The 20,639-nt window shown below is 51.2% G+C and overlaps 1 protein-coding gene across 6 annotated transcripts in view; it reads right to left on the reverse strand.

Moving 5' to 3' along the window:
- The window catches only part of Ephb2 (Eph receptor B2), a 181,342-nt gene continuing 160,703 nt past the window's right edge, over positions 1-20,639 (reverse strand). Inside the window, exons 7-16 of one of the 6 annotated variants that reach the window (XM_087549395.1) lie at positions 19,082-19,151; positions 16,924-17,032; positions 16,105-16,169; positions 7,672-7,794; positions 6,956-7,203; positions 5,879-6,094; positions 5,244-5,393; positions 3,192-3,385; positions 2,239-2,394; positions 1-1,752 (exon numbers count right to left, since the gene is read on the reverse strand). In XM_087549395.1, the coding sequence (XP_087405521.1) occupies positions 1,644-1,752; positions 2,239-2,394; positions 3,192-3,385; positions 5,244-5,393; positions 5,879-6,094; positions 6,956-7,203; positions 7,672-7,794; positions 16,105-16,169; positions 16,924-17,032; positions 19,082-19,151 (1,440 nt within the window). In that variant the 3' untranslated portion in view covers positions 1-1,643. 6 annotated transcript variants of the gene reach the window in all.

Below are 20,639 nucleotides of genomic sequence, written 5' to 3' on the forward strand. Positions count from 1 at the left end.
TCATTTTATAACTAAAGCATTTATTTCCGTTCAATTCACTAACCGATTGTTCTGCTCGGGTCTCCTGCTTTTGCTCACAGGAGAGTCTGAGGCCAGACCCCTGACTGATGATATTCCTCTGGCCAAGACCTTCAGACCTGGGCAAAGGCGGGGGTGGGGGGTAGGGAGAAGGAGTGGGAGAGAGAGTCACATGGTCTCCCGGGGTACCCTTGGAGGGCTAGGGTGTCACAGTGAATGATCAGGGTCCTGACTTCCTGGGTAGCCTGGTCCAGGCTCCCAGAGGTGAAATTGGGTTTTGGCCATCGGAGAGCACCCAGGAACCTGAAGGGGCCTCTGTGCCTGGGAAGTACCAGATAGAACAGGGCAGAGAGCATGGGAATGTGCAGGGAGGAAGAGAGGACTTCCTGCAGAGGGAGCCCTCATCTGCCTCACTCAGTCTGGGGTCCAATGCGGGGGGGGGGGGGGGGTTGGTGCGGCTCCCTCCATTCCCCCAGACCCACTGAGGTCTCTGAATGGCCCAGGTGGCCCTGTGACAGTTGGCTTTGGTGAGGCCTGGCAGCAGGTGCGGGGAGGGAAGGGTGTCAATGAAAAGCGTATAAAAATCCAGAAATGTGCATATAAAATCTTGCCCTTGGTGTATTGCCTAAGTCAGTAAGCAGAAAGCACCTTCTTCCTGGAGAAGGATCAAGTCCTCAAAAGGTAGGAAATGTCAAAGTGTCTCTTCATTGTCATTTAAAAAAACCCAACAAACAAACCCTCCCAGACCAAAACCACCCCTGATCAAAATACCCCCAAGTCCACGAATTGCTGTAAACAAACCCAGATGCAAGAGAATGCTTCTCAGTGGCAGTCGAGGCTCAAGACAGTCACCTGCAGCAGGGCAGGAGCGGGCACCCGTGCAGGGCAGGGCCTTGTGGGGCTGCAGACCTGGGTGGCTGTCCTCAGGAAGATCTGGCCTGTTCAGTGTGATCCGGAAGGCCAGGAGCTCCTCTGTGTGTCGCCTCCTGAACCATTAGCAGAAGAAAAGTCCCTCGGAGTTTTTGAAACCGGCTCCCAAGACAGAACTGTTCTGTCTGCCGGTGGCGACTGGAATGGACTTCCCCAGAGCTTATTTGGGGCGACTGCCTGTCTCTCTGCCCCTTGTGCCTGGGACTGGGCCATTAGTGATGCTCCAAGAAACAGCCAAGGCCAGGCAAGGAGGGTGGCCCACCTCTTCCCTCCATGTTAATGTTCCTGGAAGCATTTTTTTTCCCCCTTGGCTCTGACCAGCTCAACCTTCCCAGAAGGAGTTGGAGAGAAAATGCTTTTGGCCTCCACCGGGACAGGCCATGTGGGTCTCCCAAGCCTTTTTGCTTTTCTCCCCTAAGAACCATCACTCTTCTTATGAGAATCCTCTTTGAACAAACGTTTCTTGCCTGTCCCGCCCCCTCCCAGATCTAGGTGCGTGTCCCCCCCATTCCCTTTTCCTTCCTTTGACTTGCATGGGTTCTTGGTGACGGCTTGACTGGAGTGCTGCTTGGTTCTTCCTGTTGCCTGTGGCCTGCTGGCAGGTGGCTGACCTTGCAGTGGACAGAGCAGCAGGGGGACCGACGTAAGGGGCTTAGGGGCGCATGGAGGACGAGGAGAGCCGAGGCAGGCGACCATCAAACCTCTACCGACTGGATCTGGTTCATCTGGGCCCGCATCACCTGGATACTGTTCAGGATTTTTTTCTGGTGGCCAGCTAGAGTGACCCCAACCCGGAGAATGTCCCTTTGGAAGAGACAGACATAATTAGGAAAACGTATGTGCTGAGGGGGGTTGTGGGCCAGCGGCCTGAACTTCCCCACACCCTGAGTGAGGGATGGGGAGGGGGTGTGGGGATGGACATTGCTCAAAGGGTGTCAAAGCTAGAGTGAGAGATTCTGGGGGGCCAACAGCCAATGGGGATGCAGGAGGCCATTTTTATTTCTGCCATCAGGAAGCAGGGGGAGGTTTATATTGATCATGTAACAGCTTTTTTGATTCTCCTTTACTAAATCCTGCTTTACAGATGAAAAAAAATCTTCCCAGGAGGCACCAGGTGGATCCGGCTACAGATCTGGATGTGTCTTCCTCCTTGGTCCCCGATATCCCTGCTGGGTCACTGCGTTCACCTGACTCCTCAGAGCTCCCCGTTTGGTTGGTGCCGTGGCTGTGGGGTGTCAGTGGGTGTCAGCAGGTGACAGTGGGGATGGGTAGAGGCCACTAAGTACTTACTCCATCATCATCTGAGATACGACGTCAAAAGAGGTGAAGCCGGCGTTGGTAAAGCTCTCCTTGTACTGGCCCATCTTGATGGCCTCCAGCCACTCATCCACTGTGTTAAAGCTGGTGTAGTCGGGTATCGTGCGGTCCAGTAGTGGCAGGTTGATACTGGAGGAGGGGCAGGTGACAGGGATGGTCAGGGCATGGCAGGTTGATACTGGAGGAGGGGCAGGTGACAGGGATGGTCAGGGCATATACCTATAGCCAGACGGAGCATAGAAATGTGTGCTCCCTATGTGGCTATCCCCGTGTGAACACAGGTTAAGTGTGTGTAGGTGCTTCTGGGTGAGCACAGACACGGGGGTTAGAACCTATGTAACCCGTGACAGCCATGTAACCTGTGTTACAGCTGTCACTGGGTAAGAATGAACAGGGTCAGCAGCTAACAGGTGACAGCCACCTCTGGAAGGCAATAATGAGCCAAGCCTGATAGAGCAGGCCCTGGGATCTCAGAAAGGAAGCCCCAGGATCCCTGAGCCCTGTTCTGGGACTGAGCTGGCCTCTCCAACATAGCTATGGTGAGTAGTCTTTCTGATAGGGGAGTGTGTACATTTGTGACTGTGTAGTTTGTGTGTGTGTGTGTGTGTACATGAGTGTGCATGTGAGTGAGGACACAAATGGACACCAAGAGGCCCAGTTGGAATGTGAAGAGAGAGAGGAAGAACGGTGGGAGGGAACTGTGCTGAGCAGAGCCGTGACCTCCAGTCAGAGACTCTGGAGTGTAGGTAGCGCTTCTCAAATGCTGTCCTCTCTGCCCAGGTTTTACAAGGCTCTTCCTCCACCACCCCAGACTGCCATTGGGCGGGGCCAGGACGGCACTCAGAGAGAAGAGATGGTGGGGGCTCGAGTGACTCACACCCAGGAGAGAGTGCTTGGAGACAGGGGTGGGGCCAGGGTGGCCATACCCAGAGGACAGGGGCGCCATAGCTTTGAGGCTGTTGGGGTTTCGGATCATCTTGTCCAGCGTGTTGACGATCTGGCCGAACTTGGGCCGGTGGTTGCGGTCCTTCTGCCAGCAATCCAGCATGAGCTGGTGCAGCGCGCTGGGGCAGTCCATGGGCGGAGGTAGCCGGTAGTCCTGCTCGATGGCATTGATTACCTGCGGCATCACAGAGGTAGCATGGGGCTGGGTGGCTGGGGTGAGGGCTTTAAGCCCCTGCCGAGCACATTCATTCCTGGAGCACGGCAGGCATGACCCACGGAGACTCCTCTACCTCCCGTGGCTGCCACAAGTAGACATCACCTAGCTGTGTCTCATGCTAAATCCTGGCCCCTCTCTCTGCCAACCTCGGAAACCCAGTAACCTCGGGTAGTCTGTCCCCAAGACCTATCAGGGTGGGGCTGCTCCAGCATAAAGTTCTCCCGATCTGTGAGCTTCCTCTTAGCTCTGATGGCTGTGGACATCCCTGCTGGCCCCTGTTTGATTCTAGGTTAGTCATAGTCTCAACTGGAGTGCTTATAGAAATCTGGGTAGGGGTTGGGGATTTAGCTCAGTGGTAGAGCGCTTGCCTAGCAAGCACAAGGCCCTGGGTTTGGTCCCCAGCTCCGAAAAGAAAAAAAAAAGAAGAAGAAGAAGAAGAAATCTGGGTAGAGGGCATGTTTACTCAGCTGGGCCAAGGCTCAGAGCTGCCTTGGTGACTTTACAGCCAATACCTGTCCCTCCATCAGAAAAAGGAGGCCAAACATGGTTTCCGTCTGTTCTGTCGCCTTGAAGATAAGATTCACCTTCTGGCATTTGACCACAGCTTAAACGGACTTCCCCTTTAAGAGGCTTCATGTTTCCCATGTTTTTTGTGTGAATGAAAATCCCTGGGGTGATTTCAAACTCCTCAGTGGAAGCCTGCTACAGTGTGGATCTCAAAAGTCACTGGAAGACCAATGGGCTGAAGGCTTGGTGCCCAGCCTGGGGCAGTATTGGAAGGTGGTAGTCCCTTTAGGAGGTAGGGCGTATCGGGAAGAAGGTGCCCACTGAGGTACGTCCTGGGAGGGGATACTGGGATGCTGGTCCCTTTTCCTCTCTTCTCCTTGCTTCCTGGCTGCTATGAAGTGAACAATTTCTTTTACACTGTCATCAACTGTCCCCAAGGAAATGGGCCAAAACTGAGCCCAAGCAAACCTTTCCTCCTTTTAAGTTGATTAACACAGGCATCCTGTTATAATGACAGAAAGCTAACAGAGAGCCTTACAACACATTCTGATCAAGTTTCCACTCGCGGTGCGGCTCCCAACCCTGCCTCTCAGTCTCACCTCTGCACCTTTGCACAAGCACACACCACATGCTCACTTTCTGATGCAGCTGGTTCTGTGCATCGGTCTTGGTTGATCTTGTCCTGACTGTTCTGGCCTCCACACCTACAGGGCTTGCTACTAACTTAGTGCCTGACCATAACAGTTCCTGATGCTTGCATCTGGTTCTCTGAAAAATCATCTCGGGGCCAAAGTGATGGCTCAGCAGGTAAACAAACTTGATACCGAGGTTCATGACTTGAGTTTGATTTCCCGGAACCCACATGGTTCTTCTAGGGAAGGAGAGAAGTGATTGCCACAGGTTTTTCTCTTTCACACACGTACCATGATGCTTTGGCATGTGTACACACATACACACACACACACACACACACACACACACACACACAAAGAAAGGAAGAAGGAAGAGAGGAGAAGAGAGATACATACATACATACATACATACATACATACATACATATGTACATACATACATACATACATACATACATACATACATCAAGGCTTTTTCCAGCCTGGCCACTCCCACATGCTGAGGATTTGCTGATTGGTGGACCTCCCTACTCCCTCCCCTTTGAGAGGCCAAGGTTCATCAGTTTGGGAACTAGGTCTTCAACCATAGGGAAATCCGCACAAGGCCAGGATCTCTGATCTCACCCCCTTACACCTTGGCTGGCCAGCAAGGACCTGCCCACATCCTGGAGACTTACGTCTTGGTTGGTCATGTCCCAGTAGGGTCGCTCCCCGTAGGACATCACCTCCCACATGACAATGCCATAGCTCCACACATCACTGGCTGAGGTGAATTTCCGGTACTGGATGGCTTCCGGTGCTGTCCAACGGATGGGGATCTTCCCACCCTGGAGGGGGACGGGCAGAGAGAAGAGGCTGATGGGCAGGATGTCTGATACTCCCTAGACTGCTCTGTCGTCAGATCCCAGAAGAACCTCATGGTTTTCCAGACTCCTCAGTTGCTTCAACCGCAAGCCATGTGCATATGCTGTTCCCTTTGCTGGAAGTGCCTCCCCCAAGTCTCCCCCGCACTGCCACCTGGATTCCACTTTTTCATCCTTGTGTCCCCCAAAAGCCTTTCCCTGGTTCCCAGAGAGTTACTGGTGTCTCAGATTGCATGGCATGCTCATGTCTCTCCAGCCTTCCAAAGCCAAGCTCTGGCCCCCAGCCCTCACTCCCTTCGGCCAGTCATCTCCCCACCCCAGCGGTTCAGGAGGCTTTCTATGCTTCCCTTCCTGTCTTCAGGGCTCAGTGAAGTCTTCACCTGGGCAGGGTCAGTAGATACCCATGGTGGAGAGATGACTATGCCCAGGAACCCTTGCTGTCCCCTTACCAGAGCGCTGGTGTAGGTGGGGTCAGATGTGTCGTCCTCCAGGAAGCGCGAGAGCCCGAAGTCAGACACCTTGCACACCAGGTTGCTATTTACAAGGATGTTGCGTGCAGCAAGGTCCCGGTGCACATAGTTCATGTCCGCCAGGTACTTCATGCCAGCTGCGATGCCCCTCAGCATGCCCACCAGTTGGATGACCGTGAACTGCCCATCGTTTTGCTTTGGGGAAGATGGAGAATAGAGTCAGCGGGAGAGTGAGTGTCAGAACTCTGGACCTGCTCTCAATGGCGGGTCTCTGTCACCTTTGTACACCCCGTAAGAAGGGCTCGGACATCTGGGAACCTCGGAGCGGCCAACTTGAAGATGGTAGAGAGAATACCAGCTCTGCAGGGGCAGGCTTGGACATACAACCCGACCCTATCTCTCTGAGCCTGGCTGCTCTCTCCCAAGTGTTAAATGGGGGAGAATTACATGGGTCTTTTAGGGATGCTCTGACTCAAGCAGGAAGGAGCATGTAAGGTGATGGCACCAACATCATAGATATTTGTTGAAAGACACCTGGCCCGGGGGCACACCTAGGTCAGTGGTCTCTGTCCTGATGGCTGACTGTGCTGTGCTGAGGGGATTTACCTGTTGGCCTTGTGCTTTGATTTTTCTCCTGTGTGTAACTTTGGAGAACTACAGAGTCTGGAGAAAAACCCTGGATGTGGTGTCAACACTCTGGCTGTGGTCTGGGTTCTCCCTCTGGCCCTCTGATTCTAGGCAAATGCTTCCTCTGAGCTCTGTTCTTCTGTGTGTAATGAGAATGCTTTTGAGCAATGATGGGTGTGCACCTCAGGTGGCCATAACCCTGAGGAAATGCTTGGGTTTCCCCGGGAACCACAATGAGAAGGACTCTTAGACTGCTTCTGAACTGAGTGGGAGGCAGCTCTGGGATTGATTAACAATGCCTGTCAAGGTAACACAATGGAAGTTGGTGGCCAGTAAGGCATTCTTGACCTAGAGCTTTCTCAAGATCCAATGGAGTTATGCCCAGCAGCCCTTCTCTTGCCCTGCTTATATCCCCGGAGCTCTTCCTACCCGGAGGAAGGAGTCCAGGGAACCGTTCTCCATGAATTCAGTGATGATCATGACAGGTGTGCTCTTGGTGACAACCCCTTCCAGGTGGATGACATTGGGGTGGTCGAACTGGCCCATGATGGATGCCTCACTCAGGAAGTCCCGGCGCTGTTTCTCTGTGTATCCTGACTTGAGGGTCTTGATGGCTACAAAGATCTCTCTCTTCCCTGGCAGCTTCAAGTGGCCACTGCAGACCTCACCAAATTCCCCTGGGATGGACACATTGAGACAGACATCTTGTCATGTGTCAGATGGGAAGTGTTACCTCCCTGTCCCGTCATTCCCACTGTGGGTGCTTTATGACCTCATTCTATCAGACACAGGATCCCTTTGTGAATGTGAAGCCCAGAGCAGGCCCAGCCATCTTTGGGAGAGTGGGTCCTTCATGGCTGCCCTGGGGTATCTGGGGATGAGGACATGGGAGATTTAGGGAGATGGGAATGGGACTGTGGTGGACAGTGGAAAGGACAGATTTAGTTCAATCTCCATCTTGTTGTGCCTCACTCCAGCCTCAGTTTCCCCTTCTGTACATGTGATGGTTTTAGTAGAGCCCTTTTTACTTGGTTATTTTGATCCTTTTGAAGGGTCCTTTATAGCCCTTGATCTTCTACTTACCCTCAACTCCAGGGTTAGGGTGTGGACCAAAGCCATGGTACCTTGAGGCGTTTGCTACCTACCTGCTCCAATCACCTGCTCAATCTTGACACAGGAGATGTCGATTTCCTTGGCAAACTCCCGCACTGCCTCATTAGGATCTTCATAGGTGAAAGGGTCAATATAGATCTTCATGCCTGGGGTCACTGGGGGGTGGACAAGACCAGCCTGGGTTACAAAGACAGGCTCGAGAGGTGTACAAATGAAAACAGGGCAGTCCCCCCATGGGGAAGGGTGGTCTTATATGGCTGCCATAGGAACTAAGAAACCCCCTTCAGGTCACCTGACCCATCTAGGTCTCACAGAGTTGACAGGCAGCAAATAGAAAGGCAAGGGGAACAGAGATCAAAAAAGTGACAAATAGGTTCTAGCTATTGTTCCAACTCTCAGAGATCACTAGTAGCTTTCTAGAGCAGCAAAAGACTTGTGATTGATTAGTGATGTTTGTTCTTGGTATGGGCACAGAATAAAAGGCTGGATAGGTTTGCTGCCTTGTGATACAGAGTCCAGGTGCAAGGACGAGAAAGAGGAAGTCATAAAGAAAAGGACTTGGAAGATGGCTTAGTCAGTGAAGAGCTTCTCACTCAAGCACAGGGACCTGAGTTCAAATCTCTGGTTATCACATTAAAGCCAGGTGCTCATTACAGTATGATCCTGTAATCCCAACATTGGGGTCTGGGGGAAGTGGGTGGACGTGGGTCATCCCTCAAACTGAATGGCCAGCTAAATGGCAAATTGATGGACTTTGGGCTCAGTGATACCCTGTTCCCCCAAGTAAAGGTAGGAAACCTGACAGCAATCACAAGCACACATGTATCTACATGAATAGGTGCATACTCATATTAACAAGGGTAACACACACTCACACACATGCCCCCACACACATAGATTTAAAAATGAGAATGGGAGAGAGAGAGAGAGAGAGAGAGAGAGAGAGAGAGAGAGAGAGAGAGAGAGAGATGGCCTTAGAGTATGGTCTCAGAGTCTTACAGAAGTGACCCATCTCCTCTCTGTCTCTAGCCCAAGACTCTTCTGCCAGCCCAGAGTCCTCTCAGTGGCTGAGCCCCTGCAGCTAGGTCCATGAGACCAGAGGGGTGCCTCACTCACTACCTCTGAGTACCCTACACCCCTGATGGATCCCTCACAGGGCAAGCCTCAAGGCTTTCTGGATCCCTGGAATTCTGGGTGACCAGCCTGAAGCCAGACCCAGGACACTCTTCATTCCTGAGCTGCTGTCAATGTCTGCGTATGGATGCAGAGAGAGAAGAAGACAGTTTGGACGTCAACGTCCCTGTTCTGACCCATGATGAGCCAGTGAACTTCTGTGAAGGCACACCCAGGCCTTCCTCTGGGCTCCTCAGCTCCCCACTTTCATTCAGCTGTGGAATCTGTGCTACAGGAAGCAGTAGTTTTAGGACAGAGCAGTAGGAGTCCCTGAGGCCCCCTAGGCCACTAACCCAGCTCATCTGTGTGAGCCTAGAACCAGTTGTTGACTATTTTCAGCTTCTCCTTCAGACATCCCAAGAATCTGGGACTTGGAGCCCACAGTATAGGACCTTCTGCTTGTGCAACAAAGAAAGCTTTATTGGGCATCCATGTTCACAGATTTTTATACCAGGGATCCAGAGTGGAGCACTAGAAGAGAGCCACAAAAAGTAAATAGCTCAGCATGTAGCCATAACTGGCTCTACTATACTAGCTGTGTTCTGCTGTGTTGGTCTGCTGTGCGTGTGTGTGTGTGTGTGTGTGTGTGTGTGTGTGTGTGTGTGTCTGTGTGTACATGTGCTAAGCTAGCCCTTTCAGTCAGGGATTGTAAATCTAAGTCTATGAGCCTTTTGGCATCCCTTGGATAGGTTTAGAGAGGCCCGAAGACCCTCAGTAATAAGATATTATTATTATAATTATAATTATTGTTATTATTATTATTAGCTTTTTTTTCAAGACAATATACCCCTGCAGTCTTGGAACTCTCTCTGTAGACCAGGCTGGCCTTGAACCCAGAGACCTGCCTGCCTCTGCCTCCTGAGCGCTGTAATTAAAGGCGTGCTCCACCGCTGTTCTTGGCTCCTTTAAATTAAGATAGTACTTCATAAGTCGGGGAGACGACTCAGTGGGTAAAAGCGCTTGCTGCATTGAACCTAGCACCCAGAGTTTGGGCTTGGAAACCTTGTTTTAAAAGGTAAAAAAAAAAGAGCCAGATGTGTTGGCATACATCTGTAATCCCAGCACTCTCCCTACAGAGAGACGGGAGGCAGAGAAAGGGGAACAGCCCGGAAGTTTGTGGGTCACTAGCTTGAAGCACAAAGTATGGCAGAAACAATATGAGAGACCCTGCTTCAGTGAGGTGGAAGGAAAGAGCCGACTCCCAAAGCTTGCCCTTTGAGTTCCCCACGTGTGCACGTGCACGCCAACACTCAAAACACGGCCATCCATATGCGCACCATAATAATAAAAACTAAGGATAGAACTGGGCCACATTATTTTAAAAAAGGAATGCATGCTCTTTACGAAGTCTAAAACTACGGCAACAAATATGACATGAAGAGAGTATCCTGAAAAATCCACCCGGAGCGTAGATGTCTCAGAACGTTATACCTGGGCCGAGGAGGTACTCAGAGGGTACAGCACTTGCTGTGTAAGGGTGAGGTTCTGAGTTTAATTCCTATGTTGGGCCCAGCAACATGAGCACCTATAACCCCAGAGCTCTTATGAGGTGACAGGAGGAAGAGAGAGGAAATTCCCCAGAAGCTTGTGGGCCAGCTAGCTTGGAGCATGCAGAGAGGAAAAGCAAGAGACTGTCTCAGTGTAGAAAACAAGGCCCAGTACCTAAGGTTGTTCACTGTCCTCTGTCGATACACTATGGCCTATATATGCTTGAATTCATATACACACACATACATATACCTTATGTACACACATACTCCTTAAAATAGAACTTTATGGGGCTGGGGAGACGACGGGGCAGTTAAGAGCGCACACAGCTCTTTCAGGGGACCTGAGTTTGGCTTCTAGCAGCCATTTTGGGTGGCTCACAACCGTCTGTAATGCCAGCTCCAGGGAATCTGATGCCCTCTCCTGGTCTCCATGGGCATCTGCACTCGTGTCCACATACTCCAACACACACACACACACAATATGCATGCACACATGCACACGTACACGCACACGTTGTGCTGGCTATATGATACAAACTATCAGTGGAGTCATATAGGAGTCCGAGGCTCCACAAAACCAACAAGAACCACCAATGACAATGGAGTGCCCGAGAGGGAGCTGGGCACAGGTTCTCCTCTCACTGCTCCTCCGGCAGGCAAGCGTCTCAGAGCTCTGCCCACAATAGACGCTCCATGTTTGGGAGCTGAGGATCTGGGCGACAAAGATGAATTATAGCAACAGCAGCTGTTACTCGCCGAGCCTTTATCTGAGCCTGACACTGTGCCAGACTCTTGGCATGTATTTATTTATTTTTTTACTTCTCCCTCGTCCTCTCAGGAGCTGTGAGACAGAACTGGAACTCTATAAAGCCCCTTCTTCTCTCTCCTTCTTCAGAAGATATTTATTATTTTTAATCATGTGTATCTGAATATGGTGAACATATCTGCATATGATAAGTGCACATGACTACAGGTGCCCGTGGAGGCCAGAAGAGGGCATCACATTCCCTGGAGCTGGATGGACAGATGGTCAAGCCACCTGATGTGGATGCTGGGAACCAAACCCCTGATTGCTTGGAAAAGCAGCAAAGTGCTCTAAACCGCTCTTAACTATAACTCCTGCATCAGGGAACTGATGCTCTCTTCTGGCCTCCTTGGGCACCTGCACCCATGTGCACATACCCATGCACGCATGCACGCACGCACCTAAAAATGAATCTTAAAAGACACATAGACATACAGACATAGATAAAAAGGCAGGCCAATCCTTGGGATCTCTCCAATCCCAAAGCTGATTCTGTTATATTTACGGGGCTGAGGATTGAACCCAGGGCCTTGTACATGCTAGGCAAATGCTCTACAATGGAGCCACAGATCCCCAGACCTCAAGGATGGCTATTGTTTTATAGGTATGAGTGTTTTTTGTTTGTTTGTTTGTTTGTTTTTGTTTATTTTTGCCTGCGTGTAAGTTTGTGCACCACTTGCATGTAGTACCAGTGGAAGCCAGAAGAGGGCGCTGGATCCCCAGAACAGGAGTTAGAATTTGAGCTGCTTTGTGAGCACTGCAGAACCTGAACTGTTGGTAAAAGCAGCCACTGCTCTTAATCACTACCCTCCCTCACACACGGGTACGGGAAAGCATGCTCTCCAGTCTCAGGGATGGTTCTCTTGGTCGAGAATCTCACTCCTGCTGGCCCTGGCACAGGTTTCCCTGACCTGGTGGATGAGCCAAAATGGCCTCTCCTGTCTCCTGACTTGGAGGGAGGAAGATATGGCTTATCCCTGGAAACTAGTTAGTTTTCCTGAGAGACTAGACAAGAACAAGCGCAGTCCTCCTTCCTGTCTTTCCCTGTCACATGCACTCCTGCCATGGAACCCTCTACAACAGGGCCTTCAGCAGAACAGTTGACTGAGAAATGGCTAACCTTTCTTTACACATGATGCAGCCTTGGGTGTTTTGTGATAGCAGCAAACAGTTAGACTGATAACACTAGTTAACAAGAGTCCCTTCCTAGGGGCTCCAGACACATCTCATCCCTTCTTGCTTCTGAGGTCATGTCCTTACCCCTCAGGGCATTTCCACTTCCTCTTTAAGACCACATCAGATGCCACCTCCTCTGTGAAGCCTGCTGGGATTTCTCCAGAAGGAGCTGTGGCCCTCCTTAGGTATCACAGCTCTATCTCCACCATCAATCTATGACTCCAGCTTCTGGAACTTTCCTATCCTGGTTCACAGCCTCCAAACACCCAATGCCCACAGCTCCCTGAATCCTCTTTCCAGAACTCTCTGGTGCCTGGAGGTGTTCTACCCTCTCCCCCAAGGTAGACAGAGGCAATTCTGTCTGGTTCCAGCTCAATCCTCGGTACTGGTATACAGCAGGCAGTCAATAAATGCTGTCTTCTGATATTCACTTGTGAATCTTCTCATTTGGGGTCATGAGTATCTTTGAGGATTTGACAAAAGATGGAGTTCTTCCCAGGGTGCACACTCCCATATTCCATGTGCAAGAGTGGAGTTCACGGGCTGTGGTGAGCTCCGAGAATCTAATCCCAGGCTAGAAGCTCTTGCTCTGTGGGTTTGCTCTACCACACGTGTGAAGGTGACGTACAGCATACGCTTAATATTGACACTTGTTGCATACACACTCAGTGTAGATTTATTGGGTATAAACCTGTCCTATAAAGTTTCAGACCCAACCGTCTCTCTTCTAACGGATCCTGCCAGGAAAATGCTATTTGGCTGAACCTTAGAAGTTGCGAACATCCGACTGCGTCAGGCTTCCAAAAATAGTAACTTCATTTGGTCCAACGCAATCTTAACTCCCATTGAATGGAAGCCTGGCATAGGGAAGCAAATCCCAAGGAGACGCGGACACATCTAACGAACGGCAGCAGTGGGGTCGGACCCAGGCAGCCCTGGTTCCGTTTGGTGTCTACCAGGCTGTCTGTCAGTCCTCCAGACAGGTGTACAACAACCTTATTGCCAGAAAAAAGCATCTCATAGGATAGACATTGCTGGCCCCAGCCTGGGTGAGGACATCCGGAGTTAGCAGTAACCCCGGGCTATGGTTGAAAGGCTTATGGCTATGAGAGCCACCGACCACCACCCTGAATCTAGATGGACCCCTCTGGAGGCAGGGGGGGAACCAGGCATGCAGAGATCTGGGTTTGAATTTCGCCCCTGTGGCTTCTGGTGGTCACAAATAAACTACTTCAGGGGATTGAATCCCGGTTCAATAGCTGGGTGCTCTGTCACTCAAACTCTGTTCTCGTTTTTTGTTTTGTGGCCACAAAATGAGCATAAGAATGTCCCTCATTAGGGGGCTGTGGGGATTAAATGAGAGGGGTGTGTGTGTGTGTGTGTGTGTGTGTGTGTGTGTGTGTGTGTGTCTAAGTGTGAGCAGAATCCAGAGGACAACCTTGAGTGTCCTCCCTCAGGAACCATCAACCTTGTTTTTTTTTTTTTTTTGTTTTTTGTTTTTGTTTTTTGAGACAGAGTCCTTCACTGACCTGCAACAGGCAGATTCGCCTCTGCTGCTCTGGGGCCCCCAGAAATCCATCCGCCCCTCCCTCCTCAGTGCCCGGATCACAGTTGGGTGCCATCATGCTTTCGGTCTTTTTCTTTTTAAGCAGGTTCTGGAGATCAAAGCCGGTTTTCTTGTCTCACTACAAGCTTTTTAACCAAGTGATCCATTTCCTCAGCCCGGGAGAATTTTTAGGAAGGACTTAGCAGAGCATTTGGCAAACAGAAAGCAACACATGACTGTTGCCTAACCTAAAGAAGGCTTGCTTTGTACGAAATGTTACCATTATAAGGACACTGTTACTGTGCTAAGACCCATTGATTCATCTGAAGGATCCATCACTCTTTCTGTGGTCTCTAAGGATGTCAAGACTCAGAGAGGTTGGGGGCTGGAGAGATGGCTCAGTGGTTAAGAGGTTCCCGAGGTCCTGAGTTCAAATCCCAGCAACCACATGATGACTTACAACCATCTGTAATGAGATCTGATGCCCTCTTCTGGTGTGTCTGAAGACAGCTACAGTGTACTCATAGATAATAAATAAATAAAATATTAAAAAAAAGACTCAGAGAGGTTCATGACTGAGAAGTGGAAGTGTGTGTTGCTGACCCTGAGCCAGCCACACACATCTCTAGTCCTTTACTTTCTCCTCCGTTTGGCTATGTAGGTCTGTGGAGTGGACATGGGATGCCTGGATGTCTCCTGCATGGCTCTGAGAGGTTAGGGCAGGGAGCAAGAACTCAGGAGTAAAGAAAATTGATCTCTGAACAAATCCTGGGGTTAACTTTAAAAATAAACCTCGCCGGGCATGGTGGCACACACCTTTAGTCCCAGAACTCAGGAGGCAGAGGCAGGTGGATCTGTCTGAGTTTGAGGCCAGTCTGGTCTATGAAGCAAGTCGAGGACAGCCAGGGCTAGCTAGCTCCTTCCCAGTCCTGCTGTGTAGTCTGGGTCCTGGACCATTACAGCGATTAAATGGTGCCCCGCACTAGCATGAAGGATGGTTCTGTTTCTGACTATGTGGGTTCACGTTACACATAGTATGTGTGTGGATACTTGAGCATGTATGTGCACGCACATGGGGAAGCCAGAGGTCAACCTCCAGAGCCATCGGACTTGTGTTTTTTTTCATTGACCTGAAGCTTGCTAAGCAGGCTGCACTGGCTGACCACGGAGTCCCTGAGAGCTCTAATATTCACCTCCCTAGCAGAGGGACAGCAAAGAGAGAAATCCAGCATTTCTCACATGGGAAACTGAACTGGGAATTGAACTCAGGACCTCAAGCTTGAGAGGCAAACACCTTACCCCCGGATTTGTCTCCCCAGCCCATGAAAACAGTTCCTTTTATCTTCTTATGAGTGTTTTGCCTGCTTGTATGGCTTATGCATCACTTACATGATGCCTGGTGCCCAAGAAGGTCAGACAAGGGCCATTGGGTCCCCTAGGACTGGAGTTACAGATGGTTGTGAGCTGCCATGTGGGTGCTGGGAATTAAACTTGGGTGCCCTGGGAGAGTAGCCAGTGCTCTTAACTTCTGAGCCACCCCTCTAGCCTCAACGACTCTTGACACTCGTGAGTGAGCACGTAAGTGGCACAGCGGGTACAGTGCTTGTCTAGCATGAACGGCATCCTGGGTACATAAACTGGGCACGGAGCACATGCCTGTAAACCCAAGAACTTGGGAAGCAGAGGCAGGAGGATGGATGGAGCCAGGGAAGGGTTTTCCGGGGACGTGGTGTGGCATGAGTGGGTCATCGTAGGATGTACACTTGGAACAGCAGGTGTAAAAGCTAAAATGTTAGAGGCAGCCTGGTACATCCAGGACCCACTCAGCCTTAGAGAGGGCAAGGAGAGATGGCTCAGAGCACTTGCTGTATTACACCAGGAGGACAGGAGTTCAGATCCCAGCACCCGGGTAACAGGACAGGCATCCCACAAACACCTGGGACTCCAGTTCCAAGGGATCTGATGTCCTCTGTGTACACAGGCAAGTGTACACCCCTCTCCGGCCACCAAATCCTCCATGGCACATATATTCATTCTCTCTCTCTCTCTCTCTCTCTCTCTCTCTCTCTCACACACACACACACACACACACACAATTTTAAACACAAATCTTGAAGAAGACGACGAGGAGGAGGAAAAGGAGAAGGGAGAGGAGGGAGAGGAGGGGGCGCGGTGGCAGCAGCAGCAGCAACAACATCAGCAGCTGGAGGGGGGTCTCCGTGGACATAGTAGAGAAGGGCCCCAGGGTGCCAGCATGGCTAGGGTGTGTACGTACTGTGGCCGCTGGTGTAGTGCTGCAGCTTGTCCGTGTACTCTGAGTCGGCACGCTCAAACCCCCGTCTTCTGGAACAAGAGCAAAGGGCTGGAGCCACCTGAAGGCACCCAGGGAGGTGGGAGCCACAGTAGGCCATAGGGAGAGAGGGCAGGCAACCCCTTGAGGCCACTCCCTTGCTGGAGGTGATGGTGTCTAGGCCTGTCCTTTGTCTAGCCTTACCCCACTTGTCTTTCCCATTCCTCCCCTCGGCGAACCCAGGCTCATTCGTCCCCTGTCCCTTCTGTAGCCACGTCCCTTTTAAAGGAAAGAAACGAAGTCCTTAGATTCTAGTTGTGGCTTCTGGCTCCACTAACCTCGGTGGCACCGTCCACCTGAGCTTCCTCTGGTCCTTGGTTGGGAAGTACGTGTGAGGACTTTAAGCAGTAAGGGTCTTCGCATCAAGTCCCACAGCCATCAAGGATTGGCCCCACCCTCCTGCCTCGCTACGTCCACCGTGCCCCGCCCCTCCAGGCTAAGCTCCTCCCCTCTTGTAGGTTCGCCAGCCTCTACGCCTTCGCTAGTACAGAAGACTGGGAATGAATCATATCGTTCTTCACCCTCCCTACAGCTCTTAGCACCCTGCCATCATCTTTGCCTCTTGGTCTGGGATGGCCCTCACTGCTGAAGTGCCTCAGTGGGCAACCGTGCTCTCACCCTTCTCCGGAGAGCACCCGTTTCTCCTGTGTGAGTGAAAGAGGTATCCTAGACTACTGGAGCTCCTCCAAGTCCCCATCTGTTCCCAACTACTGCTGAACACAAGGCCCAGAAGCCGCCACCCACCTGTTACATACGATGGCAATGACGACCACGGCGATGACGAAGACTACGCCGGCAGCGGAGGAGCCGACGATGAGGGGCAGCTTTTCCTTGATGCTGGTCTGGTACTCGGCTGCAGAGAGAGTGCAGTGGTTATCTCAGCCTGGTTCCCCGGGGTGGTGGTAGTGGTGGGGCTGACCCTGTCTCTATCCTCCACCCCGATGGTCTCTGAGGTGACCCTAGGCGCCCTTCCTGCCTCTAGCCCCAGCAATTTCCTCACGCGGAGCAGGAAGTGAGATGTGAGCAGGAATAGGCCTATGGTTGGCTTCAACCCTCACCTCCTCATCTAAAAAGTGGGCACAGGGAACCCTTGTTGATGTGGTAATAAGCCAGAATGGCTGGGCAGGAGGGGGTGGGGTCCGGGGCAGGAATCCTGACCGTGCTAGGTAAGCAGTCTATCAACTGAGGTAATATTCCCAAGATGGGGAGCCTAGTAGATAGATCCCATCCCAAAGGATTGTGGGTAAATCTCTGACAATACTTGGCTGAACCCTCAGCCAGCTTGGACTGACATGACATTGTTTCTGTTTCCAGTGTGATTCACAGAGACCTCCACAACCCTGGAATATACTTCCTACAGTGGGCTCTCCTTACGCTCTCGGAGAAACCAAGCTTATGGAGGTCAGAATGGGCCTGAGGCTACCCAGTGAGGAAGAGGTCAAAGCCAGCATGTTAGCTCATCTGCCTGCCCTGAGGCCAGGACGTGAATGGCAGTGCACAGATGCACTTGGCATCGGCTGGGCCGAGGCCAGCTACATCAGCATCCTCCTCCGTGTTACAGAGAAGAGGAGCTTGTCAAGGGGTGAGGTCATCTTGGATTCTTAGAACCTGCACATGGCGAGGAATATAGCAGGGCCCTGGCACAGATTTGTTGAGTTGATAAAGGGGACTTGGGACAGTGCCCAGTCCCTGGTCAGTGCGCTCATCTGACATGGAGGGGCACACGGAAAGGCAAGCTGCTGGTGAGGAAAGGGCAGAGGGCAGAGGGCAGAGGGCAGAGGGCAGAGGGCAGAGGGCAGAGGGCAGAGGGTAGAGAGCAGAGGGAAGAGGGTAGAGGGCAGAGGAGGCAAGTGTTGGAACATAGGTACACATACAGGAAGACCGCTGCACTGGGACAGGAGTTTAGGATCTTCCCTAAATTCCTAAACCTGAGAGCCTCTGAAAGGTTCAATCAAATGAGACCTGAGGTCCATGCTCCATGGCCAGGGGCTAAGAAGGGATGCTGAAGTCTGGCCATAACACACCCCAGAATTATGGGCAAATCTCTGGTAATACTTGGCTCACGGTGGACACTTAGCTAGCTAGGACTCCCACTGTTACTGTGTCCAGTGTCACAGAGACCATCAGTCCTGGGATATGTTTCCTACCATGAGTGGCCTCTCGTTAGGTCTGGGAAATGTCCCAGAACTTGGTTGGCTAGTGACAGGCCCACTATTCTAAACATATGTGTCTTCAAACCAGTTCTAAGGTAGGTCCCTTAAGCTTAGAAGTATATGTGTTTGGTGTTGATGGTAATACTGTAATTTTCATCCCTTTTATGGACAAAAAGACAGGGCCAGAGGTTAGGGGGTGTGTTTTCCAGCTAGACAGTTAGGGCCAAGTTGGAAGTGGACTCCCATCTGCCTTGGTTCAGAAGTCACACCTCCCTGCAATCTACTGCTCTTCAAGATTATTAAAGCAAAAGGTGCTCACAGACCAGATAATCCAAGCTTCGGAAACAAATATAGCACAGAGGCCCATTTCTTTGCCCAGGGTAGACATTACTAATCTATCCCAACACTTCCTCTTGCTTAGCTTAGATTGGCTTAGTCCCATTGTAACTTCCTGGAGTTGTAAATAGATACTATCTCAGTTAAGCACAGTAGGGAAAGAAAAAGATTTGGTAAGTATGGATCAACAAGTAGGGTGACCTCCGAAAAATACCAAAAGAGGAAGCAGCTTTGTGGGCCTTAGAGCAGGAGGCTCTATGGCTCACCGTGCAGTGTGTATTATGTATAATGGTGGGGGGGGGGGAGGTGGCCTGCTTTCTGGTTGGGACAGGCTTCCTAGGACTGGGGTCCCCCATTTGTGCATCTATTGGCTCACTGGTTGGTGGGGGTGGGGCTTGGTGCTCTCCACTTACCTTCTGTCATGGTTTGGAAGTACATCTTGCCACTGTAACGCCCATAGCCTGCGACGGTGCGTGCCCGCACCTGGAAGACATAGATGGCGCCGGCTTTGAGGCCCTGCACAGTGACTGTGTTGGTGGGGCTTTTTATGGCTGTGGCGTTGTACTCACTGAGCTCCTGCTGGGAACAGAGAAGATGGTTAAAGAGTGCTACCTAGCAGGTCCTCTCCGGTGACAGACAGGCTACCCTATTCACTCCTGTGTCAAGTGACTCTAGAATGCTCCCCACGGAAGCAGGCATATTTTTTTCTGTCTTGGACCTGGACAGGTGACCTGCTCTGGACTTTGGAACATTCTAGTAGGCATGAGAGCGAGGTCTGGTGCAGACTTCACATGTGCCTGAAGATCTGGCCTGGCTGCTATGCTTGGGTCGAACCAGGTTCCAGAACATGACCTTGACCCAACTCTAAGCTGAAAAAATGGGGCTATTTAACTCACAATCTATGAGCAGGAAAGGTAGCCACCTCCTGTTGTACGCCATGGTGTTTGTTCGTGAGACTGCTTGTTTTGCGGCTTTATCTCCACAAGAGCTGACTAGCACATACATGTGGAGTGGAAGCTGTGCGTAGACTCTAAGTTTCTGAAAACAGCAGGAGAAGGAGCTCCGTCTCATCACTCAATCCTCAGCTGCCTCCGCCCTTGGACCTCTTTTGTCTGTTTTGAGACAGGGTCTCATGTGGCCCAGGCTAGCTTTGAACTTACTCTGTAGTTAAAAAAAAGACGGGCTTTCTGATCTTCCTACTTCTGCCTCTTGAGTTCAGGGATTATGGGCGTGTACCTCCATGCCCAATTTTACGGGGGGGGGGGCTCTTTGCATTTTAGGCAGAGACAATGACATTCAAGTCCATACATTGGTTAGCAGCTGCTTTGGGGCTCAAAACTAGGCTCCACTTGGAGCCCCTTCTAGTGCCCAGGACTTTGGGTACATAATGTTCCCATCTTTGAGAGATGCAGACCACCATTCTGTCTTCCTGGGTGTTGCCCCAGGCAACCAGAGGACAAGAGGGGAAAGATCCAGCTGAGCAGTGGGACTACAGATGTGACAGGGCTAGACCTAAGCAGTGTATACTTAGACATCTGTCAGACACTCAACAAGCCTTCCCTGAGCATCTTCCTTATACTGAGCCTAGGCTGGGTGCTAGGGTCCCATAGGACACTGAAACCTAAGCTCTGGCCTCAGAGCCCCAACTAGAACAGCTACAACAGTTGCGGGGATCCAACCTCTCAAAGAGGGGGAAGCTGATGGACAGCTCAGGACCCTTTTCCAGTAAAGAGATACCCAACCAACCACACATGCAGGTTCAGTATACATTTCAGGTGCACAGAGTCTCCAAGCACATCCTCAGAGTGCGAGAGTAATGTCATCCTGAGCACTAATGTGAGCCTGCTTCAGCTCCTGCTCTGTTACTGTGACCTTAACTTCTCAGTGTCGCATAGCATAACAGGATCGTAAGGGCTGCCTAAGAGGGAAATTGCTGGGTCTGAAGTGCTCGCCAGGCAGGGGAAGTAGAGA

Source organism: Rattus norvegicus, chromosome 5, assembly GCF_021556685.1.
Source record: "Rattus norvegicus strain SHRSP/BbbUtx chromosome 5, alternate assembly SHRSP_T2T, whole genome shotgun sequence".
NCBI lineage: Eukaryota > Metazoa > Chordata > Mammalia > Rodentia > Muridae > Rattus > Rattus norvegicus.